Here is a 20,633-nt window from a genome sequence, read left to right on the forward strand (position 1 = left end):
AAAAGCTTAACTCTTTTAAGCTTCCATATCTCCTACAGGTTAAAAATATTGCTTGGAGCACATTATCTGGTCCCTATCAGTCAGGAATGTACATTAGCAGCCACTCTGGGCTTAACTCTAATCAACACTCACAGAGCCCTCTCAGTGGTCAGTGCATTTAGAAATCTCCCATTAAGCACAAGGCCCGCTCACCGCACCCTACCCTAGATGACACACACAGGGGACTAAGCCTCTAACCAAACAGAGAGGAAACCTCAGATGTACACGGCTGTCCCCAGACAGCAACCGAGGAGGGATCCTGAGGCAGCCAGATGGATCAGTGACCTCTCAAGGTCCCTGTGGTGCTATAAGGGGAACACACGAAAGTCAGTCAGGACCTTAGATGGAAGAACTCTCAGGAAACATTCCTTGAGTTTAAGGGGTAGGTGATGGAGTGGGGGTGGTCCTGACTTCTTAGGATCACGTATCTCTTCTCTAAAACGGAGAAAGTGTTTCTTAGGTTTTGTGTGTCTATGATAGGGGGAGGAGGGTGTGAGTTACTTTTCCCAACATAGGGAAAAGAAAATAAATTTAATAAGAAGATACTGAATGAAGAAGGGCAGAAAACAATGGTCAATAACACAACTTTTCCTGGAATGTCATGATTTTGGCTCATTCTTTTGGATCAGGTCACTTTGGTAGTAACTAAATGCATTTAATGTCCTCTTTCAGATCGGCTCAGCTTGGAAGAGAAGTTTGCCTCTTCCCTGATGCAAACTACCGAGGAGACAGGTTCTTGTTGGGGGTGGGTGGGGAGACACTAAAGACTGTGATTATAAAATCTATGAGTACGTCTCAAGGCCAGAATTCACTAGAGTCCTTCACTGAACAGGCTGATGGATCCCACTGTGAAAAAACACAGAACAAAGTTCCTGGTTCCCAGGAGTGGCTCTAGAAGCATGCTGCAATTTCTCAAGCACAATCTAGGGAAAGTGGCCTCTTGACCTGCAGAAGCACACCATCCACCAAAACATGAGCATTCTGATCACATCTTAACCTTCAGTGCTCAAATCCAAACAGACTCATCCCTGGAGAAGATGTAACTCAGTGGAAGTGGACATATATACAGTCGTTTTATAAAATAACTGGCAATATGTATAAACACCCTTAAAAGGACCAAAGTCTTGAACCCGGTAATTCTAATGCTGAGACTCTATCCTAGGAAAATTATCCTAAAATGAAGAAAAACCTAATGATAAAAATATTCCCTGCAGCTCCATTAGCAGGAAGAGCTCATAAGGGCTTTAGGATTAGACAAATCTGGGTTTGAACCCTAGTTGCTACTTATGTATCTCTGATGTTAGGAATATTTTATAACTTCTTAGCCTCAGTTTCCTCAAGTATAAAACAGGAGGTAATGCCTATCTCTTAGGGTTGCAGTGTGGAAAAGTGAAGCTAAGTGTAAAGCACCTAGCACAGAAGCACAGTATTTGGCAGGCATTAGGCATCAATAATGGTGGTTCTTATTACTACAGGAAAAGCTAGATATAAACATCCAATAGGAAAAATAATAATTAAATTATAAGTTCCATTGTGAAGCCATTAAAGATGACCAATAATTTATAATAATAATAGAAAACCTTAAAAAATAAAGTAGACATAACAGGGTATACATAAGATACACTATGTGAAAGTCGCTCAGTCTTGCCCACCTCTTTGCAACTCCACAGACTATACAGACCATGGAATTCTCCAGGCCAGAATACAGGAATGGATAGCCTTTCCCTCCTCCAGGGGATCTTCCTAATCCAGGGATCGAACCCAGGTCTCCTGCACTGCAGGTGGATTTTTTACCAGCCCAGCTATCAGGGAAGGAGTGTAAAACAAAGTGAGGTTCCACCTCACGCCAGCCAGAATGGCCGTCATCAAAAATCTACAAACAGTAAATGCTGAGAGGGTATGGAAAAAAGGGAACCCTCCTACACTTTTGTAAGAATGCAAACTGGTTCAGCCACTATGGAGAATAGTAGGGAGGTTTCATTAAAAAACTAAAAATGGAGCTATGATATGATCTACCAATACCACTGTGGCACAGACCCAGAGAAAACCATAATTTGAAGAGATATGTACCCCAATGTTCACTGTACACTATTCACAATAGACAACATATCCACTGACAGAGGAAGGGATAAAGATGTGGTACATTCATACAATGGAATATTACTCAGTCATAATACCAAAAGAAATAATGCCACTTGCAACAACTTGGATGGACCTGGAGACTGTCATACTAAGTGAAGTAAGTCAGACAGAAAAAAGACAAATATCATATGATAATACATGTATGTATAATCTAAAAAATGGTACAAATGAACCTATTTACAAAACAGAAATAGACTCAACAGACATAGAAAACAAACTAATGGTTACCAAGGGGGACGTGGGGGGGAGGATAAATTGAGAGACTGGGACTGACACATACACACTACTGTAAGAAAAACAGATAACTAATAAAGGCCTACTGTATATATAGCACAGGGAACTCTACTCAATGCTTTGTAATGACCTATATGAGAACAGAATCTAAAAAAAGGGGGATATAAGTATATGTATAACTGATTCACTTTGCTGTACAGCAGAAACACGACAGTGTAAATCAACTATACTCCAATAATAATTAATTTTAAAAATAGATATATTATGACCATAATTATGTGGGGGAAAATTACACTAAAGAATAAAATGAGAAAATGAATAAATGTAAAGGGCTTATTAGCACAGTACCTGTACATTCTGTGTTATTATAAAACAAAAAAAGCAAACCTATGCACTGAAAAATACCTAAAAGATAAAAAATAAAAACAACAGTTCAAATGTCCCCTCCTTCATAAAATCTCCCCTTCCAAGTCAGATGTGAACCCTCTAAACTCAAAACTTTCTGGCCGTTTCCCCAGAGCCTTACAACTTCATAAACTTGGCCACTTCCAACCAGCTTCATAGCTAGTGCATGCAGTCTCAGTTCCCCTTAAAGAAAGACTATCTTCTTCCCCTTTGAAGCCTCACATAGAGTAGGCACTTATCAGAATGAAGAAAAAAGGGAAAAAAATGAACAAATGATCAGTCCTGGCCCAGACCCAGCAGGAATGTAAGCTACCATTCTATCACATCTCAGGATGGAGCCAGTCTCACTAAAGTCAGTCCAGAGAGGCAATCCAAGCTAAGTCACAGTAATTCTGAAACTTGGGTCAGGGTCAGGGGTCTACAGATGTTTACAGATGAACATGACTAAGTTCTTATGTAGGTCCAGGTTTTAGAAACCTGTAGAAGCAGCTGGAGAATTACAGATGTCACCAAAAAGAAATGGAGAGTCAGTTATAAAAGGCTAACTGTGGGTAACATGAAAATGGTCCAGGAAGATGAAGGTGGCTAAATGCAAAGACAACAATAGAAGGAGGGGACAGAAGCAGCTATTGAAAGCCAGAAAAGATGAGCTGGCCTAGAGGTCACTGGGAACCCCCAAAATAGCCGACTAGCTTCCTGGAGTTGAACCAAGGGAAGAATTCTGTCACTGACTAAAAAGAAATCTTCAAAAGGAATAAGAATGTACTGTAGTGATAATTTGAGAATTAGAGAGTACTGATTTTAATGCTTAAAAACTCTAAAACACTAAATAGTTGTACTTAAAACATGAAACTAACCCAATATTCCAAGTAAAATTGCTGTCAATCTTCAACTGTAATCAGTCTATACCATGAATTGCTACATATGGTCATAAAACTTAGTTGTATACTGCTCTGGGTGGCAGACTACAGAGAAATGGATGGAAGAAAGAGATATCATTGAAGGTTTCACAGAGAACCTTGAAGCCATGACAATAAAATGCTAAAATGAGACAAGAATATCTAGGTCACACATGTACAAAAGGTTTCTAAGAAAACTGTCTTCTGAGAAGTATAGCAAAATTAAGGCTAGTTTTTTTGCAAGGAATGGTACAAAGATGGTGACCAATCAGAAATGTGAAATGTTTGGGGTGGAGGATTCGGATAAAAGAAATTCAGTTTCCGTGTTGGTTTGAAAGATTTTCTGAATTTTTCTCAGGCTCCCTGTGCTGATGAGCACATTTCTCGGACAGAAGACAAAGTATAAGAAAAAAATGAGCAAAGGGAGGAGAAACTTCCATAAATAGAAAGGAACATATTTAGTCCTTTTTACATAAATTAGCAACATTTTTACATGAAGGTATAATCAGTAAAGAGAACATGGAGTCAGAAAAGTTAGTAAAGACTGCAACTTCTCTCTCCTGAGTCCTCTGCCCCATGTGTCTTAGAGCCCCATTAGCTGACATGGACAAGCATTTTGCTCCTGTTAGCAATGTGGAGTCTCCAGACTCTGGGAAACACACAAGCAAGAACCTATCAAGCTTCCTGCACCATCACCTGAATTGTCAGCAAAGTTCCCACAGCCTCCCCAAAGGACCAGGCATATATGAGCCCTGGCAAGGGATGGACACAGAGATGGAGAAAGTTCTTCTCTGTCTTACATATGGAAGCCTATTTAACCCAGACATGAAGGAGCTGAGTCCATAAAGCAGGGGTCATGCTACTTATCAGTCTCATTCTGTTGGGCCTCGGCAGATGTCTGAGTTTAGACCAGGCAACTTGGCAATGACACAACAAACAATGCCCTCCTCTCATTGTCTTTCCACTGCTTACTAACCACATCACTCTCCAGAGAAGCAGTAAAAACACATTTTAATTATCAGCCCGATTCCTTATAAACAAGGTGGTAAAAAATTAACCTTCCCAAACACAGAGTGAGCAAAAGGTGGGAGATTTTAAAATAAAATATTGGGGTTAGAACTCAACCCACAAACTTGAGGAAACTCAGCTCAGGGAGGAAAAGCTGGCCAGGCCCTGTGTTTTTGAGTTCACGCCACATTTCAAGTGAGTGGCAAACTTCCCAGCCACTGTCCACTCCTTTCCCAGGCCAGCTGGCAGGGACACAGCCTGGCATGGCAAGCTGCATGCCAGAGGCACATAAGTGAGTTCTTTATTGTGCCGTTCCCCTGCTGCCCCAACTCAATGCCCTCCGCCAATCCTGAAACTCAAGCTCCTATCCACCCCCTCCTTCCCCACTCCCTATAGACAGGAGGGAATAGCAGTATGTAAGGAGGAGCTCTCACCTTGGCTGTCCTGTCTCTGGAGCCACTCACAATGATGCCCCCTTTGCAGTCCACACAGTTCACCTCCTGCACATGGGCTGAGTACTTGACAGTGAAGGTGCTATGAATCTTATGAATACCAATCTTCCCATCTCTAGGAGAAAAATAAGAAACCAACCCCTGAGAGCCAATTACTTTCTCTGCAGGAAGAGAACAAGTCTATAGAAACAGCCCAAATCTCCAATGACTTCCAATTTGCTAAGCTTTAGGCAATTCAGCCCAATAAGGTGCTGAGTTTCTAGATACTTTTACTTCTTCAGTACACTTGGGGCTGAAGAAAGCTGAGAGACAAAACAAATCTCCCTCTTGAGAGTATCAAAGCCAGCTTCCCTTTTCATTAAAGGTTCTTCCTGTTTTCCTTTTCCAGCTTACCCTATTAAGTACCCGCTTTAAATGGAAAAAAAAAACATTACCCCTTCTTCTAGTCTCCCTACTCATCCTTTTGGAGTAGAGACAGAAAAGTCAGAGGCAGGCAGAAGGTCTCTGAAGAATATTGAGGAGGAAGGAAGGAGAAGCCTGCAGCACTTACCCCCCTGCACTGATAATATGCGAGTTGGCCAGCACGAAGTGGCAAACGTCCTCATCATGTCCAGCAAAGACTCCCAGGGGCCTCCGGTTCAAGCTGGCACCATCTGGGCGGAACTGATAGGCCAGGATGAAATTAGCCTGGGATATGTACAGAGAATCACCCTCTAGCTGCATCCAGGGCATCTGACTGCAGAGATGAAAAACAAAATTTAAGGATCATCAAGATATAGCAGGAAAATTCAACTTCAGTCTTTAGAAAGGCTGACCAATCCCCAACTTAGCTTTACCTGTAAGGCTAAGTCTATATCTCACTCCCCTCCTTCAAAACTAACACCTACCCTTAGGCTTCCCTAGAAAACTAGAGTGATTAAGCTTTGTGGTGACCCTATCTTCTTTATCACTATTTCCCTAGAAATATCTTCTTTATCATTATTTCCCTAGAAAACTAGAGTGATTAAGCTTTGTGGTGACCCTATCTTCTTTTGGCTTCTCTTGTGGCTTAGCTGGTAAAGAATCCACCCACAATGTGGGAGACCTGGGTTTGATCCCTGGGTTGGGAAGATCCCCTAGAGAAGGGAAAGGCTACCCATTCCAGTATTCTGGCCTGAAGAATTCCATGGACTGTATATAGTTCATGGGGTTGCAAAGAGTTGTACATGACTGAGCGACTTTCATTTACTTACTTATCTTCTTTGCAAAGTCAGAATAAAAGACCCATTAAATAGTCACTTTCAAAAGGAGAATGCTTGGGAGTTCCCTGGTGGTCCAGTGATTAGTACTCGGTACTTTCACTGCCAAGGCCCCGGGGTTCAATCCCTGGTCAGGGAACTATCCCCCTAGCTACCCACGTGAAAGTCAAGTGTTAGCTGATCAGTTGTGTTTGACTCTTTGTGATCCCCATGGACTGTAGCCTGCAAGGACCCTCTGTCTTTGGAATCCTCCAGGCTAGAATACTGGAGTGGGAGCCATTCTCTTCTCCAAGGGATCTTCCCGACCCAGAGATGGAACCCAGGTCTCCTGCATTGCAGGAAGATTCTTTACCGTCTGAGCCACCAGGGAAGCCCAGCTACCCATGGTGTCTAAATAAATAAATGGAGAATGTTTAAGACGTGAATTACTGGCTACCTACAGACTTCTTTTGAGTAGACAGAGCACCGCCCCCCCCCCCCCCCACCAAAAAAAAGCAATAATTGAGGGGTGGGGAAGAGCAAAAAGAAACCTTCCACTCAGATGAAATAATTTTCATTCTGTGTCCTCACTGATCTGAAGATTAAGTGGTAAGTTTCAAGATTCTAAGACTCCCATACACACCTTTTTCCCAATAGATCAATTAGGGTGTGATAGAGAAAAGAGAAGAGTGAGCCTAGGGAAGCCCCATTCCCTTGTCCTACTAGAGCAAAGGGGCCACTTTTAAGTGAAAGGAATAAAGCCGTTTAGGAAAGGATGCTAATGTATTGATTAAATACCTAGATCCTCTCAGAGGATATCTAAGTTTCTGTACTAGAGGCTAAGTGTGGCAATGGCAAAACACAGCTGCAGAGCAGTATACTACAGTTCAGTGACTACAGAGAAATGATTGGCTCTCACAGAAAGCTGATAAGAGAAATCCACAAACAGTTAAAAGATTCTAACCACAATCTGGCAGGAAGAAGAAACACTGGAAGCCACAGACCAGTCCCATGGCATGGAGTAAGCCTTAAAAACAAAGAGGACTCTGCCAGACACCATGCTCTCTGGTGGGGACTAAGCTCCTTTCCCAAGGTACATCCCCACAGACTGTCCTACACCACAGCAGGGTCCTGGAGCTACCATGTCCCAAGCAAAGCATAGGGACAGATGATTCATCCCCATTTATAGAGACACCATCTTCCACTGCCAAGTATGTCTGAGCAAACTGGGCTGTGTTTCTTCCCCGGACTCCTTAATACAAGCGTCATGGGAATGTACAAAAGTTCTGCAAATTGACTTGACGGACCATTAAATGCAGCTTGGACTTTGTAGCAACTAGTTTCTGCACATGAGATTTTAACATGTGTGTGCATATATTATATGGAACATGTATAGTGTACAAATGCCTGCACTCTCATTCATTATGCACATTCCTCTTCAACATGCCCTTGCACAAGTTTGTGGCATACTCAAGTGGGCAACAAACAGAAGGGTTTGGAATTCATCTGTTTAGAGCCATCTGGTAAATAGCCATTTGCCCAGAATAAGAAACCAGGTTCATGCCAGGTGAACAGTGGAGAATCCCGGGGCAGCCTAGTAACCATTTTGCGTATTTATTTGCCACACTGCTTGAAACCAGCCCAAAAAGACATCAGGAACAAAACCTTGATAAAGAAATAAACTCTTCCTTCTGGCAACAAAAGGCAAATAGGAAGCAGAAGGTAAAGCCCTTTCTCATACAAGTTCATCTTTCTTCCCAAGTTTCTTTACCATCACCACTACCACATAATTCACAGGAACTCGTGTCAGTGAAAGCAGCAGAAGTTGGATACAAGCAAAACTGGACACTTCTTCATCACATAAAGAAGCCTGCCTGGCCCTATGAGCAGAGCTCCAGGTCAACTGGAATGTGGAATCATGCTGTTCCCTGTCCATTCCAACCAATTAACAAGGAGTACTTTTTGGTAATCAAATAATAACTGGAATAATTTAGCATCAGTGAGGTATAAAATCTGTGGCATCAGCAGTGCCAAAGCCATTATTTAAATCTCCTGCCATTTTTTCCTAAGCTCTGCCTCCTATAACATATATATCCAAACCTTCAGATCCTATTTAGCTTTTTAATAAAAGTAAGGGACAGCACTACAGGAAGCCAAGAGGGAAGGTGTAACTCCCTAGAGTAGAACATTTAAAAAAAAAAAATTATAAAACAAGATGAGGTGGAGTATTGGCTTCATTTCTTTCTTTTGATGAGGTGTATTAACAGAGGTTACTTCTGAGTGGTAGGATTTAGATAAGTTTATTTTCTTCTTTAACTTTTTCTTTTCTTTTCAAATTTCTACAATAAACATTTATTATTTTTATAATCATAAAAATACAGGCTCTGTTAAATTAAAATACATTTTTGGGGGGGTAATCTTTTTTCAAATGTGAAAAAAAAAGTTGTCCTTCTGATGCCCCCTTCGTGGTGTTTAAAGAATCACCACTGGCTCATCACCCAAGTCAGGCACATTTATACTCCAGCTCGGACTAGATTTTTCATTCCCAGTATGCTTTTATGTCCCAGGGAGCTTTAAAGGAGTCAAGAGGCCACTTACCTGCATCTCCACTTCAGCAGAATCCCCTCTCGGCAGCGCCCCAACCTCCAGTTCTGAGATATCTTCACTCGTTCCTTTACTGGTACACTGGCCATCCTATGTCCAGACAGAGGAGATAATCCAGTCACTACACTGACAACCACAAAAAACTCCCTGGGCTTATGAGTCAGGACTCAGGAACATCCAGAAAATATCTGGATAGAAGTGAAGAGGTTAGGAGATATGAAAGAGATAACTCTTCTCTCCCACATTAGGATAATCAAGAGAGCTGAGAACAGCAGCCTGTGCTCTGCAGTGTCCATAGTGATGCCAAAGCAATCTAACAGAGCAAGGGTAACAGAAAGGACTGGCACCACTGGCTAGCCATGTGGAAAATATCCCTACCTCACACCATACAAAAAAATTAATTAAAAACAGATCACAGATTTAAACATAAAATCTAAAACTATAAAGCTGTCAGAGAAAAAAATATAAAAATAGCTCTGTGAGTCAAAGTAGACAATAGTTTCTTAAGACACACAAAGCAATAATACAAAAGAAATATCCAACAAATTAGATTTTATCAAAATTAAAATTTTCTGCCCATCAAAATGAATACACAAGCCACAGTCTGGGAGAAAGTATTCATAAAACATATATTTGACTGAGAGGACTATACCCCCCAAATATCCTTGTATATGTATATATTTTGAAGTCTAACAAGGAACTCTCCTACATTCTTGGTGAGAGATGACAATGGTACAGCCACTTTGGGAAAAGGTCTGGCAGTTTATTATTGATCTAAACATACACCTACTCTATGACCTAGCAATTGAGGCTTTCACAGGGGCTCAGATAGTAAAGAATGCCTGCATGCAGGATACTCGGATCCAATCCCTGGGTCAGGAAGATACCCTGGAGAAGGAAATGGCTACCCAGTCCAGTATTCTTGCCTAGAGAATTCCACAGACAGTGAAGCCCGGCAGGCTACAGTCCATTACTCAAAAGAACTGAAAACATATGCTCACAGGAAGACTTACACAAGACTAGTCACAGGACAGATCTTCCCAGGATCCCATCTAGTACCCACATTGTATCTAGTTGTGTCTCCTGAGTCTCCTCTGGTCTAACAGTAGTTTCTCAGTCTTTCCTTATTTTTCATGATCTTCAGTTCAGTCGCTCGTTGTGTCCAACTCTTTGTGACCCCATGGACTGCAGTACATCAGGCCTCCCTGTCCATCACCGACTCCCAGACCTTGCTCAAACTCATGTCCATTGAATCAGTGATGCCATCCAACCATCTCATCCTTTGTCATACCCTTCTCCTCCTGCCTTCAGTCTTTCCCAGCATCAGAGTCTTTTCCAATGAATCAGTTCTTTGAATCAGGAGGCCAAAGCATTGGAGCTTCAGCATCAGTTCTTTTTTTTTTTTTTTTAGCATCAGTTCTTCCAATGAATATTCAGGACTGATTTCCTTTAGGATTGACTGGTTTGATCTCCTTGCAGTCCAAGGACTCTCAAGAATCTTGTCCAACACCACAGTTCAAAAGCATCAGTTCTTCAGCACTCAGCCTTCTTTATGGTCCAGCTCTCACATCCATACATGACTACTGGAAAAACCATACCTTTGACTAGACAGACCTTTTTAATATGCTGTCTAGGTTGGTCATAGCTTTTCTTCCAAGGAGTAAGTGTCTTTTAATTTTATGGCTATAGTCACCATCTGCAGTGATTTTGGAGCCCAAGAAAATAAAGTCTGTCACTGCTTCCATTTTTTCCCCATCTAATTGCCTGAAGTGATGGGACCAGATGTCATGATCTTCATTTTTTGAATGTTGAATTTTAAGCCCATTTTTTTCACTTTCTTCTTTCACTTTCATCAACAGGCTCTTCAGTTCCTCTTTGCTTTCTGCTATAAGGGTGGTGTTATCTGCATATCTTAAGTTGTTGGTATTTCCCCCAGCAATCTTGATTCCAGCTTGTGCTTCATCCAGCCCGGCATTTCACATGATGTACTCTGCACAGAAGTTAAATAAGCAGGGTAACAATATACAGCCTTGATGTACTACTTTCCCTATTTGGAACCAGTCTGTTGCTCCACATACGGTTCTAACTGTTGCTTCTTCACCTGCATACAGATTTCTCAGGAGGCAGGTCAGGTGGTCTGATATTCCCATCGCTTTCAGAATTTTCTACAGTTTGTTGTGATCTACACAGTCAAAGGCTTTGGCATAATCAATAAAGCAGTAGATGTTTTTCTAGAATTCTCTTGCCTTTTCTATGATCCAATGGATGTTGGCAATTTGATCTCTGGTTCCTCTGCCTTTTCTAAATCCAGCTTGAACATCTGGTTGTTCTCAGCTCACGTACCACTGAAGCCTTGCTTGGAGAATTTTGAGCATTACTTTGCTAGCATGTGAGATGAGTGCAATTGTGTGATAGTTTGAACATTCTTTGGCATTGCCTTTCTTTGGGATTGGAATGAAAACTGACCTTTTCCAGTCCTGTGGCCACTGCTGAGTTTTCCACATTTGCTGGCATACTCAGTGCAGCACTTTCACAGCATCATCTTTTAGGGCTTGAAATAGCTCAGCTGGAATTTCATCACCTCCACTAGCTTTGTTCATAGTTACGCTTTCAAAGGTCTACTTGACTTCAGATTCCAGGATGCCTGGTTCTAGCTGAGTGATCACACCATCATAGTTATATGGGTCATTAAGATCTTTTTTGTACAGTTTTTCTGTGTATTCTTGCCACTTCTTCTTAATATTTTCTGCTTTTGTTAGGTTCATACCGTTTCTGTCCTTTATTGTGCCCATCTTTGCATGAAATGTTCCCCTGGTATCTCTTAACATCTTGAAGAGATCTCTTGTCTTTCCCATTTTATTGTTTTCCTCTATTTCTTTGCATTGGTCACTGAGGAAGGCTTTCTTATCTTTCTTTGCTATTCTTTGGAACTCTGCATTCAGATGGGTATATCTTTCCTTTAAAACTTTTAAAATTTCTTTTTATCTTTTGCCATTCTAAGAAGCAAAAAAAGATTCCTCCCTGTTGTTCAAACATGTATTTTTTCTAATTATGGCTAAGACTGAATATATCTGGTCATGTCTGAAAGCCATTTCTTCTACGAAATGCTCATCTATGTTCTTTGTTCCTCTTCCAATTAGGCTTACGGTCTTTTACTTGTGTGTTTGTAAAGGCTCTTTATATATTCTGTGATGTCAATCTTTTCCTAATTTACTATTTTATTTTACTTCATAGTATTTTTTCCATGTAGACATTTTGATTTTTATATATCCATTATTTCATGTCAATCTTTGCCAGAAATGATCCAAACTGATATGAATTTAATATGCAACAAAGTAAAGTAAGGAAAGAAATCACTACTTAATTAGGGCTGTTGGGTTTGTATAACATCTCCCAGCCTTACTAGAAAGAAAGGAAAGAAGAAAAATATACATGCCTAGAATAGACTCTAAAATAGTCAACTTTGGGTGTTTTTACTTTTTTCTTTGTGTTTTTATGTTATTTCCCAATTTTTCTACAATGTAATATTTTGGTAAAGATAAAAACATTCATTAAAATAATAATGCTCTTGATAAAACTGGATAGATATCAATAGAGCAAAAATTCTCATCTCATATGTATATTTTCCCAAAATGAAAGAGTAAATTTAAAAGATTTTAACTAGAAGGTTTTTAAGTATTTAAATTTTACATACTGCATAGAAGGAAAAAAAAGAACAAAATGAAAGTAACATAGTAGGGGAAGGCTAACAATTAATGCTATGAGTACAAGTTTTATCCCTAAAGCTTTTAGGGGACTGATAAAAATCTATCAGGATAACAGCCTGTCTCCGATACCCAGTCATCAATATCCAATAGCAGATAAGAACAGGCACACAGTGTTCACATGATAAACACTGCAGAAACATCCTGAAACAATAAGAGTTTACAAACATGCACATTAAAACAATTAATAAAGTACCACCTCACATCTATTAAGTGGAAAAATCACATGCTAGCTTTGGTTTGATAAAAGGGTTTGGGTTTGTTTACATATTGCTGGTGGCTTGCTAGTATAGTCTTCCAGAAAGGAACTCTGTCAAGAAAAGTTGTTACAGGACAGCTTCTGACCCAGCATTCCCAACACTGTCTCACAAAGAAATAATTCAAAAGAAAAATATTTTTTACAAAGATATTTGTAGTTATAGCTGTATATTAAGAGCTAAAATCTAGAAATAGCTAAAATCTAGAAATAGCCCAAATGTCTATCTGTGGGGGGAAATGGTATACTAATGCAATAGAATAAATATGGCTATGAGAAATGACAAATGTGAACACTGCAAAACATTTTGGATATTACTATAACAATAGTGGTAATTTTAAAATAAAGTCTAATTTATAAAAACACTACATAAAACTATGTATCCATAAAGAGCTCAGAAGAGGTAAACAGATGGAGTTTTAGGAAGTGAGTATTTCTTTTTAATATGCATCACATAACTGTTGATAGTTTGGTCTTTTCATTTTACCTTTAACCTTTTTATTGAGTTTCATTTAACTAATAGATTAAATGAAGTTGTGAGACAGGCACAGTATGCAAATGTAGGAAACTTATCCGAGCCCCAGTCCTGCCTCTTACAACCTTGGTTACCTAATTTTTCTATTGTCCATTTTCTGCACATATGAAATAAGGACAGTATTTCATGCAATTGTGATGTTTTAAAATGACAACTAACACAAAATAACAGATAAGTTACAAATCACTATGAAAAAGGTTATTTATTTTTTATATACAGTAGTAGTTTATATTGACAAATGGTAACATCACTATAGCTAATCTAATAATCATTTATTTTTCTAATTTAATTACATCTCTTAGAAATTATTCTTTTAAAGTCAGGCTGAATGATTAGAATTTGGGTACACACATGTTAAAGCTCAAATATATTACTGAATTCGTCCACTGGGTGAACACAGTCTTCAGTCTCACATCTCTACATAGCAATCTACACTACTGCTAGATGGTTAGAAAACTGAGGTTAGCTATGAACAATCTCCTCTTTCATATCTGGGACAGACTTGGAGATAAAGTTTAACAGCAAGTCTAATCTTTTTCACTAACACTTCAATTGTTTTGGTCCATCCTGTTAACTGTCTTTTATGGTCCTCAGTTTTAGCTCTAAGTTAGTAGGTAAAGGTGAAACCAAAAATTGAATATTCTGGATCATACAAGAAGGAAATAAAGGGGAAAGAATCAATATACTTCCTGAATTAGGATAAGGACAATATTTCTCTCATCTCCCTGGTCACTTAAATGCCATTTGGTGACACTTTACTAAAGGTCAAACAAAACACTGCCCTGAGGGCCTGATCACAGCAGCAAGAAACTTTCAAAGTTGAACTTTAGAAGCTGCTACCAAGCGGCAGGTGCAGGCATCCTCTCCCACAAACAACAACATAATCAAAGTACTTGGCTCTGGCCCTTCAAAACAAATTTCAACTCTAAAAAAATGTTCCACTTGGCTTTCACTTGAGAAATAGTGAGAAACAGTACCACTCTGCTAAAAGCAGCTTAACACAGTTTTTTTTTTAAATCCCTTTTGTTTGTTCGATTCTTCCTGATGGTTAATTTCCCTACCTAGTTGGTGGCCAAATCATATGTATATTCTTACTGGCTTTAGCACTTGAAAAATCAGGAGGAATAAAAAAAAAATTTCTCTCTCTGAAAACAAGTAGCCCTCCCTCCCTGTGGGGACCTATCACAGCCTAGTTAAAGGGAGTTGGTAGAACAAGGCATCCAAAGAGATTGAAAAGACAGGAGCACGTGCCCCTGGCAATTCAGCAGGGACTCTTGCTTCCCATCCCAGAAACGCTCTCTGGTTGGCTGTTCCTTTGACAGTTAGTGGTGTAAAGTGGGGGTGCTCCCCCCAAAATGATTAGTGCCCTGTAAATAAACCTCTGGCGCAGCTGTTAATGCATGGAGAAATCTCTAACCTGGCCCGTGGGCCTGGTGGAACTTCCATTTTCCCAGCCCTCTTTTCTCTTGCCTCAGGCTCATTTTTCCACTTGGCCCCCCTCCCTCTCAGCTTTCCGGCACTTAGTCACCATTATAGTTCGACTGCATTCCTGGGTGCATGACCTATTTTAAACAAAAACAACACAACATGCACCCACAGTAAGCTATCAGGCCCCTTAGAATCTTGGCAACAGTGAGTCCAGAGAGACAGAAATTAATCTAGGCAGTTATCTAGAGTTCCCTTTCATTTCACCTCTCCTCATTCACACTCCAAACCAAAAGCAAACAAATAAACCGAATTTGAAGAAAAATGGCTGAGGGATGAAGGGGGGAGGTGTGAGTATACTAGAGAAGTCATATCCACACAGTCTCTGAGATCAGAAACCTCCTGGATCACAAATCAATTTCCCTCTCTGGCTCACCTTGGAAGTTTGATTCCCCTTGATACCATGCATGCTACCTACCTGCTGCTGACTGACATGATTTCCATAAATATAACATCTTGCTGCCTTGGGAATTCAGGAGAGGAGGGTATCTGTCCACAAGCACAGAACAAGGCCATCTCAAGGGGCACTGGGCTAAGGAGCGGGGACAGGACTATGCAAAATGATGCCTGGGGCTTGGAGTTTTAATTCAACATTTTCTCAATTCTTTGCTCTTTTTGCTCACTGGTAAGCAGATTTCCCCCATACAGCCTGTGCCTACCAGTGCTGCTACCAAGACTAAGACTTTCGCTTTAATGTATACACAAGTATTTAAACAGTCCAAGACAAGAAGCTTCTAACTCTTCCTTCATACATATGTTACACTAAATCCTCCAATGGCCTCAGGAGCAGAGGTCTATAATTAAGGTTCAAATTAAATCAATGAAAAACCATATATTGTGTTAAACTCTTATCCTTCAGGCCAGGAATAGGGAACAGCCTCAAGACCCAAGGTGAAGTGAGATTACAGAGAACGTGCCCAGCACGACGACAGGACAGAGAGCACAAGGAGAGCATGGAGCAGACCCACATATCCCTTGAAAGGCCTCCAAGTGTCAGCTCCCCATACTTGTTCAACCTCATCTCCCAGGGCTTCACACTCCACAACTGAACTCCCACCAAGCCATATCTCTTTTACATTCCTATCCCCATATCTTCTCCTATATTGCCAGACCAGCCTACCTTTGTCCCCAACAAATGCTTACTTCCCACTTTAGGACCTAGTCAAATCCATTCATTCTTCAAAATCCAGCTTTAAGCCGCTACTTCCCTGACTCCTCCGACATTCTTCTCTCTCTCATGTGAACCCTTAGACTGAACCTACCGTAAACTATGGCATTGTTAGCTTTGCATAGCTGTATGCCTCAGTTGTCCAACACAGTCATAATTTCCACAAAATTGAGTCTTAAAACTCTCAGTACTTCTAAAAGTGGATCTCAACTAGTATGCTTCAGAGCAGTGATATACCAGGAACCTTAAATAAGTCTGCTATAAATTTTTTAATGATTTATAGACCTTATTTTCACTCAACCAAAGATCCACATTTTTATGAAAACATCTGTCAGACAAATTGCTGAGCCACAATACAGCTTATGACACAATTTGCTACAAAAAAAAAAAAAAAAAAAGACTGCATGTTCAGAGCAACATACATGAACTTAACCTCTAAAGATACAAGAGTACAAGGTCAGGGCAGTAAACAGTTCTACTCAGACATTAACATACCAAAGCAAGTAAATGGACAGGTTTTTCAACTTTCTGAAGCCAGCTTTTTTAAAAGAAGACATTCATCTTTTAATCCTTTAATGTACTATCAAAAGTTCTATCACACAAAAATATGTCTTAGACACAAAAGGTAAGAACCTTGTTCCTAGTATAATAGGTATTTTGATAGATACTGCCTAGGAACTGCTTAAGCAAGTTCTCAAAAGTACAGTTCTCCCTTTAGCAAGTCACACTTTCAACAAGACTTACAGATTTTTCAAGAGCCTAGACACACTACCTTCAAGCTCCAAAGGCCTTTCCTAAAAATGTACAAAATACCACATCTTCAGAAATTCAACCAAGGCCACCAAATTCTTATGCTAGAGAGGCTCAAGGAAAGGAATCTGAGCAGATGAAGTATCTTAATGTGGCACTCACATGTCAAAGTTGTCCAAAGCAATGGGCATAACCCTGATTCTTTATGTGGGTTTAGGATTTAAGACCGTGTTCACATTCATTTCCTTCTGCTATTGGTCAAGATCTAAATTTGCAGGGCACTTCATCAGTGTTTGTATTATGCAAGACATTAGAAGATATTAAGCGGGAGAAAGAAGAATTTGATGTCCAAAACATTTTGGACAATGCTGAAACAAAAATAAACAGGTCTCTCTTGTACAGGACTTCCTTTAACTTACCAGTGGGCATTGTGAGCTCTCAAAAGAGGGGATATGGAGCACAGCATTTCCCATACTCATTTAATCACAGAATCAGTTTTTTAAGAATCCCACAATACAGCTTTCAGAAAGGCTGATCTAGCACTTTCTAACAATAAACAACAGCAAGAAAGATGCCACTATTTTTTGTGAACAGGCCATCTTCTGAGTCATGAATCAGGCACTACCAGACTCAGAAGTGAACTTGGTTCTCATATCATCACAATGACTTTTCCCTGGGCTCCCCATCTGAAATGCGAGGAATAATTATACTGCTCTGCTTCCCAGGGTTATTTTTTTATTGTTTTTAATCTTGTGATTGTGTTCCATATTAATCACCAAAACAGGTTCTCAGCCCAAGTGGCCAGGCTTCAAAATCGCTGGTGCCCCTGCAGCCTGGATGAAGAGATGGAGAGAACATGAACCAGACGCCACCCAGAATGTTTTTACATCACCAGTTGCTAGGCCATTATGATAAAGTCAGACCGCAGCCAAGATAAGGGATGAAGAGAGGCTCTCCTTTAGTAACTCACTTCTGGAGGGAGGCCCGTTAGTCACACACACCACCTGTATCTGAATCTTGACTCACCTTTTCAACATGGACTTCCTAAATGAAATTCAAAGAAACATAGGAGGTCAGGGACGATTCCCTGGATCTACAGGGAAGAAAGAAAAGGCAGCACCAGCAGAAGACTATTTCCCTTTCTCTACAGAGAAAGAACCCATTACAGAGCTAGTGAGCAGGGGAAATAGCTTTCCTTTCAGTGCAACAGCTTTCCAGGAAAAGTATCTCAACATATTTACTATAAAACAATTTAATTTCCCTGTCCCATCACCTGCCACCCCATCCCCATCCCCGCAAAAAGCCCACAGATTGTGGATTTCCTCTCATTCTTGGCAGAGTTACCAGAAGAAATATAATACCCCCTTCGGACTGCTCCCAACAGCTGCTGGAATAAGAGGGGGAGCTGGGGGTAACCTTCCAAAGCTGCCTCTAAAAATGACCATTCCCCCTGCCAAACCATGCAGTCAGTGAACACAAGACAGCCCTTTTTCTACTTTCTTAAAGGGGAGATCCCAAAAGCAAGTGTTCCCTGGCCCAAAATACTGGTCTCCAGCCCAACTGTCCTCCTCAACTTGACTCTTAAGCTGGCACTTCTAATACCTAATTCTTTCTTAACATGTTCTTAAAATAATCATCTACTTCTTCACTAGCATTTTTGGCTAGTTTAACCTGCTAATATCCAAGTTAGGGTTCTTATCAAACTCCCACTCAGTAATATATCCTTGTCTCTGTCCACCTCCAAAATACTACATTCCTTAGGTGTGCATACAGCACATGTGCACGCACGCACGCACACACACACACACACACACACATCTCCTTTCAGGTCAAGAACCTTCCTACAAAAAAGTCAAGGAACAAAGTCAGCAATGGTAAAGTTGCACTGTACCCCAGCCCTTTTCCCCTTTCCCAACATCATCTACACTAAATACACCTCAGTTCTGTCTAGAAAAGCCCCATTGCCAGGCAGCAGAGAAACTTCCAGTTAGCCTTCAGCCTCTCAGCTGAGACCACCAACAAAGAAGTTCATGAATGTCAACTGGGGGCACAGGCAATATCTCTCTCTGCTGAGGAGAAACTGGACAGAGCCTCCAGCATCATTCCCCAAAGGTGACAGCCGGGGTTGAGTGAAGACCGTGAAAACTGTACAAGAGCTGGGGGAGAAAATATAATGCAAGGAATGATTTGGAATCAGGGGCAGGAGAAGGTGGAGGCATGAACTGGCTGACCCCAAATGTCTTTTCCATCTCTAACTCCTATGATTCTTTGACCTCCAATTTTGTGCTGCGAACAAGGAATGGAAAGTCAACAGACGTGGTGATGTTTTGAAAGAGCCTGGCAGTCTGCTCTTGTCATTTAGTGGCCTTTGCATGTATTTTTTAAGGTGTCTCCATGCCCTGTCTTCATTTCACAGTTGTCACCTTTCTCAGCAATTTGAGCTCATGTCAAATACCAAAAAAGAAGGAGAAGAAGAAAGAATGTACTGGCAATTAATTGTGGGCTAAAGAGGGCCAGACACAGGGGCCCATTGGGTGGCCCAGACTTTCAGGGAGGGCAATGTGGACAATTGGATATAATGAAAAACTGACTTCAAGTTGAGAAAAGGGAGTCAAACCTCTAACAAGAGATAAATTCTTTCTCCAGACAGTCTCATACTCAGTTTTAGATACAGGTGAAACCTTTACATGATTCAAAATTCATAAACATATTCTTAATTAGAACAAACATCTTGCCTCTACTGATTACACCTTAAATTCTAATACTTGTTCAAATCTGAGCAAGACTGCTAAATAAAAAGGACTTTTCTCAAGAATAAACCAAATCTTTGGATTCTCAACTTCATCTGATGGCCGGCACACCTGAGATAAATTCTGGAGTTTATCAAAAATCTGTTTCTGTAGATCAAAGTGTGGGGGCATGTCAATTTTCACTGAAAATTCAAAACTCAACTTTCTCCTTGTTTTTCCAAACAGTCAATCTCATCTTCAATATTCAAAAGTTATTGGAGCCTGGCCTCAAGAAGAGTCTACCTGAAATTCTCCCTGTTCCATGGTTCTCAGTTAGGACCAGAAACTAATTCAGTGCCAGGGTTACTCCAGAGTTAAAGTTAAGCTGCCACACAAAGATAATTCCTTTCTATGTCAAACACTTAAAAATAATTTTTTTTAAATGTGTATGCTTCATCAGTAACCTCGTTGCCAGTCTGATTTCAAGCAGCTCAAGCACAATCTTTACCTAAGATGAAGGGGCTAGACATAGAAAACTGAAAGTGAGAAACAGAGTATTGAAATACTTGCAAAGATTTCATTCCAACATGAACTGTTTATCTTGTAGATTATGAGGACTTTGGGATTCTCCATGATTCTGCCTTGAAAGTTAGGAGAGTCATCCCCTACTGTTCGAGTCTTACAAGACTGGAAAGGAGATAAGCAGCTTCCATATTCTCAGTCTTGAAGGAAAGTCCTCCAGTTTGCATTTGGAGGTACTGACTGCACTAGACCATTTCCTGCTTCCACAGGTGTATTGCTTTATTTCAAATATGTAAACTGAACTCACTTTTATTAACTCACGAAACCATTCAAAACAAGGCCTTTCCAAAAAGTTGAAAATAAATACATTCATATATGAAACCTTTCAGTGAACTGGAGAACAAGTAAGTGATTGCTTTCTAGG

General features: G+C 40.4%; 1 protein-coding gene across 4 annotated transcripts in view; it reads right to left on the bottom strand.

Annotated features, from left to right (window-relative positions):
• Nucleotides 1–20,633, bottom strand: part of FBXW4 (F-box and WD repeat domain containing 4) — an 83,366-nt gene that overhangs the window by 56,901 nt on the left and 5,832 nt on the right. For all 4 annotated transcript variants that reach the window (XM_070780698.1, XM_019952763.2, XM_070780700.1 and 1 more), the window contains exons 2-4: nucleotides 8,995–9,090; nucleotides 5,730–5,915; nucleotides 5,162–5,294 (exon numbers count right to left, since the gene is read on the bottom strand). In XM_070780698.1, coding sequence (XP_070636799.1) covers nucleotides 5,162–5,294; nucleotides 5,730–5,915; nucleotides 8,995–9,090 — 415 coding nt within the window. The remainder of the gene's footprint in view (nucleotides 1–5,161; nucleotides 5,295–5,729; nucleotides 5,916–8,994; nucleotides 9,091–20,633) is intronic.

This window comes from Bos indicus, chromosome 26, assembly GCF_029378745.1.
Source record: "Bos indicus isolate NIAB-ARS_2022 breed Sahiwal x Tharparkar chromosome 26, NIAB-ARS_B.indTharparkar_mat_pri_1.0, whole genome shotgun sequence".
NCBI classification, from domain to species: domain Eukaryota; kingdom Metazoa; phylum Chordata; class Mammalia; order Artiodactyla; family Bovidae; genus Bos; species Bos indicus.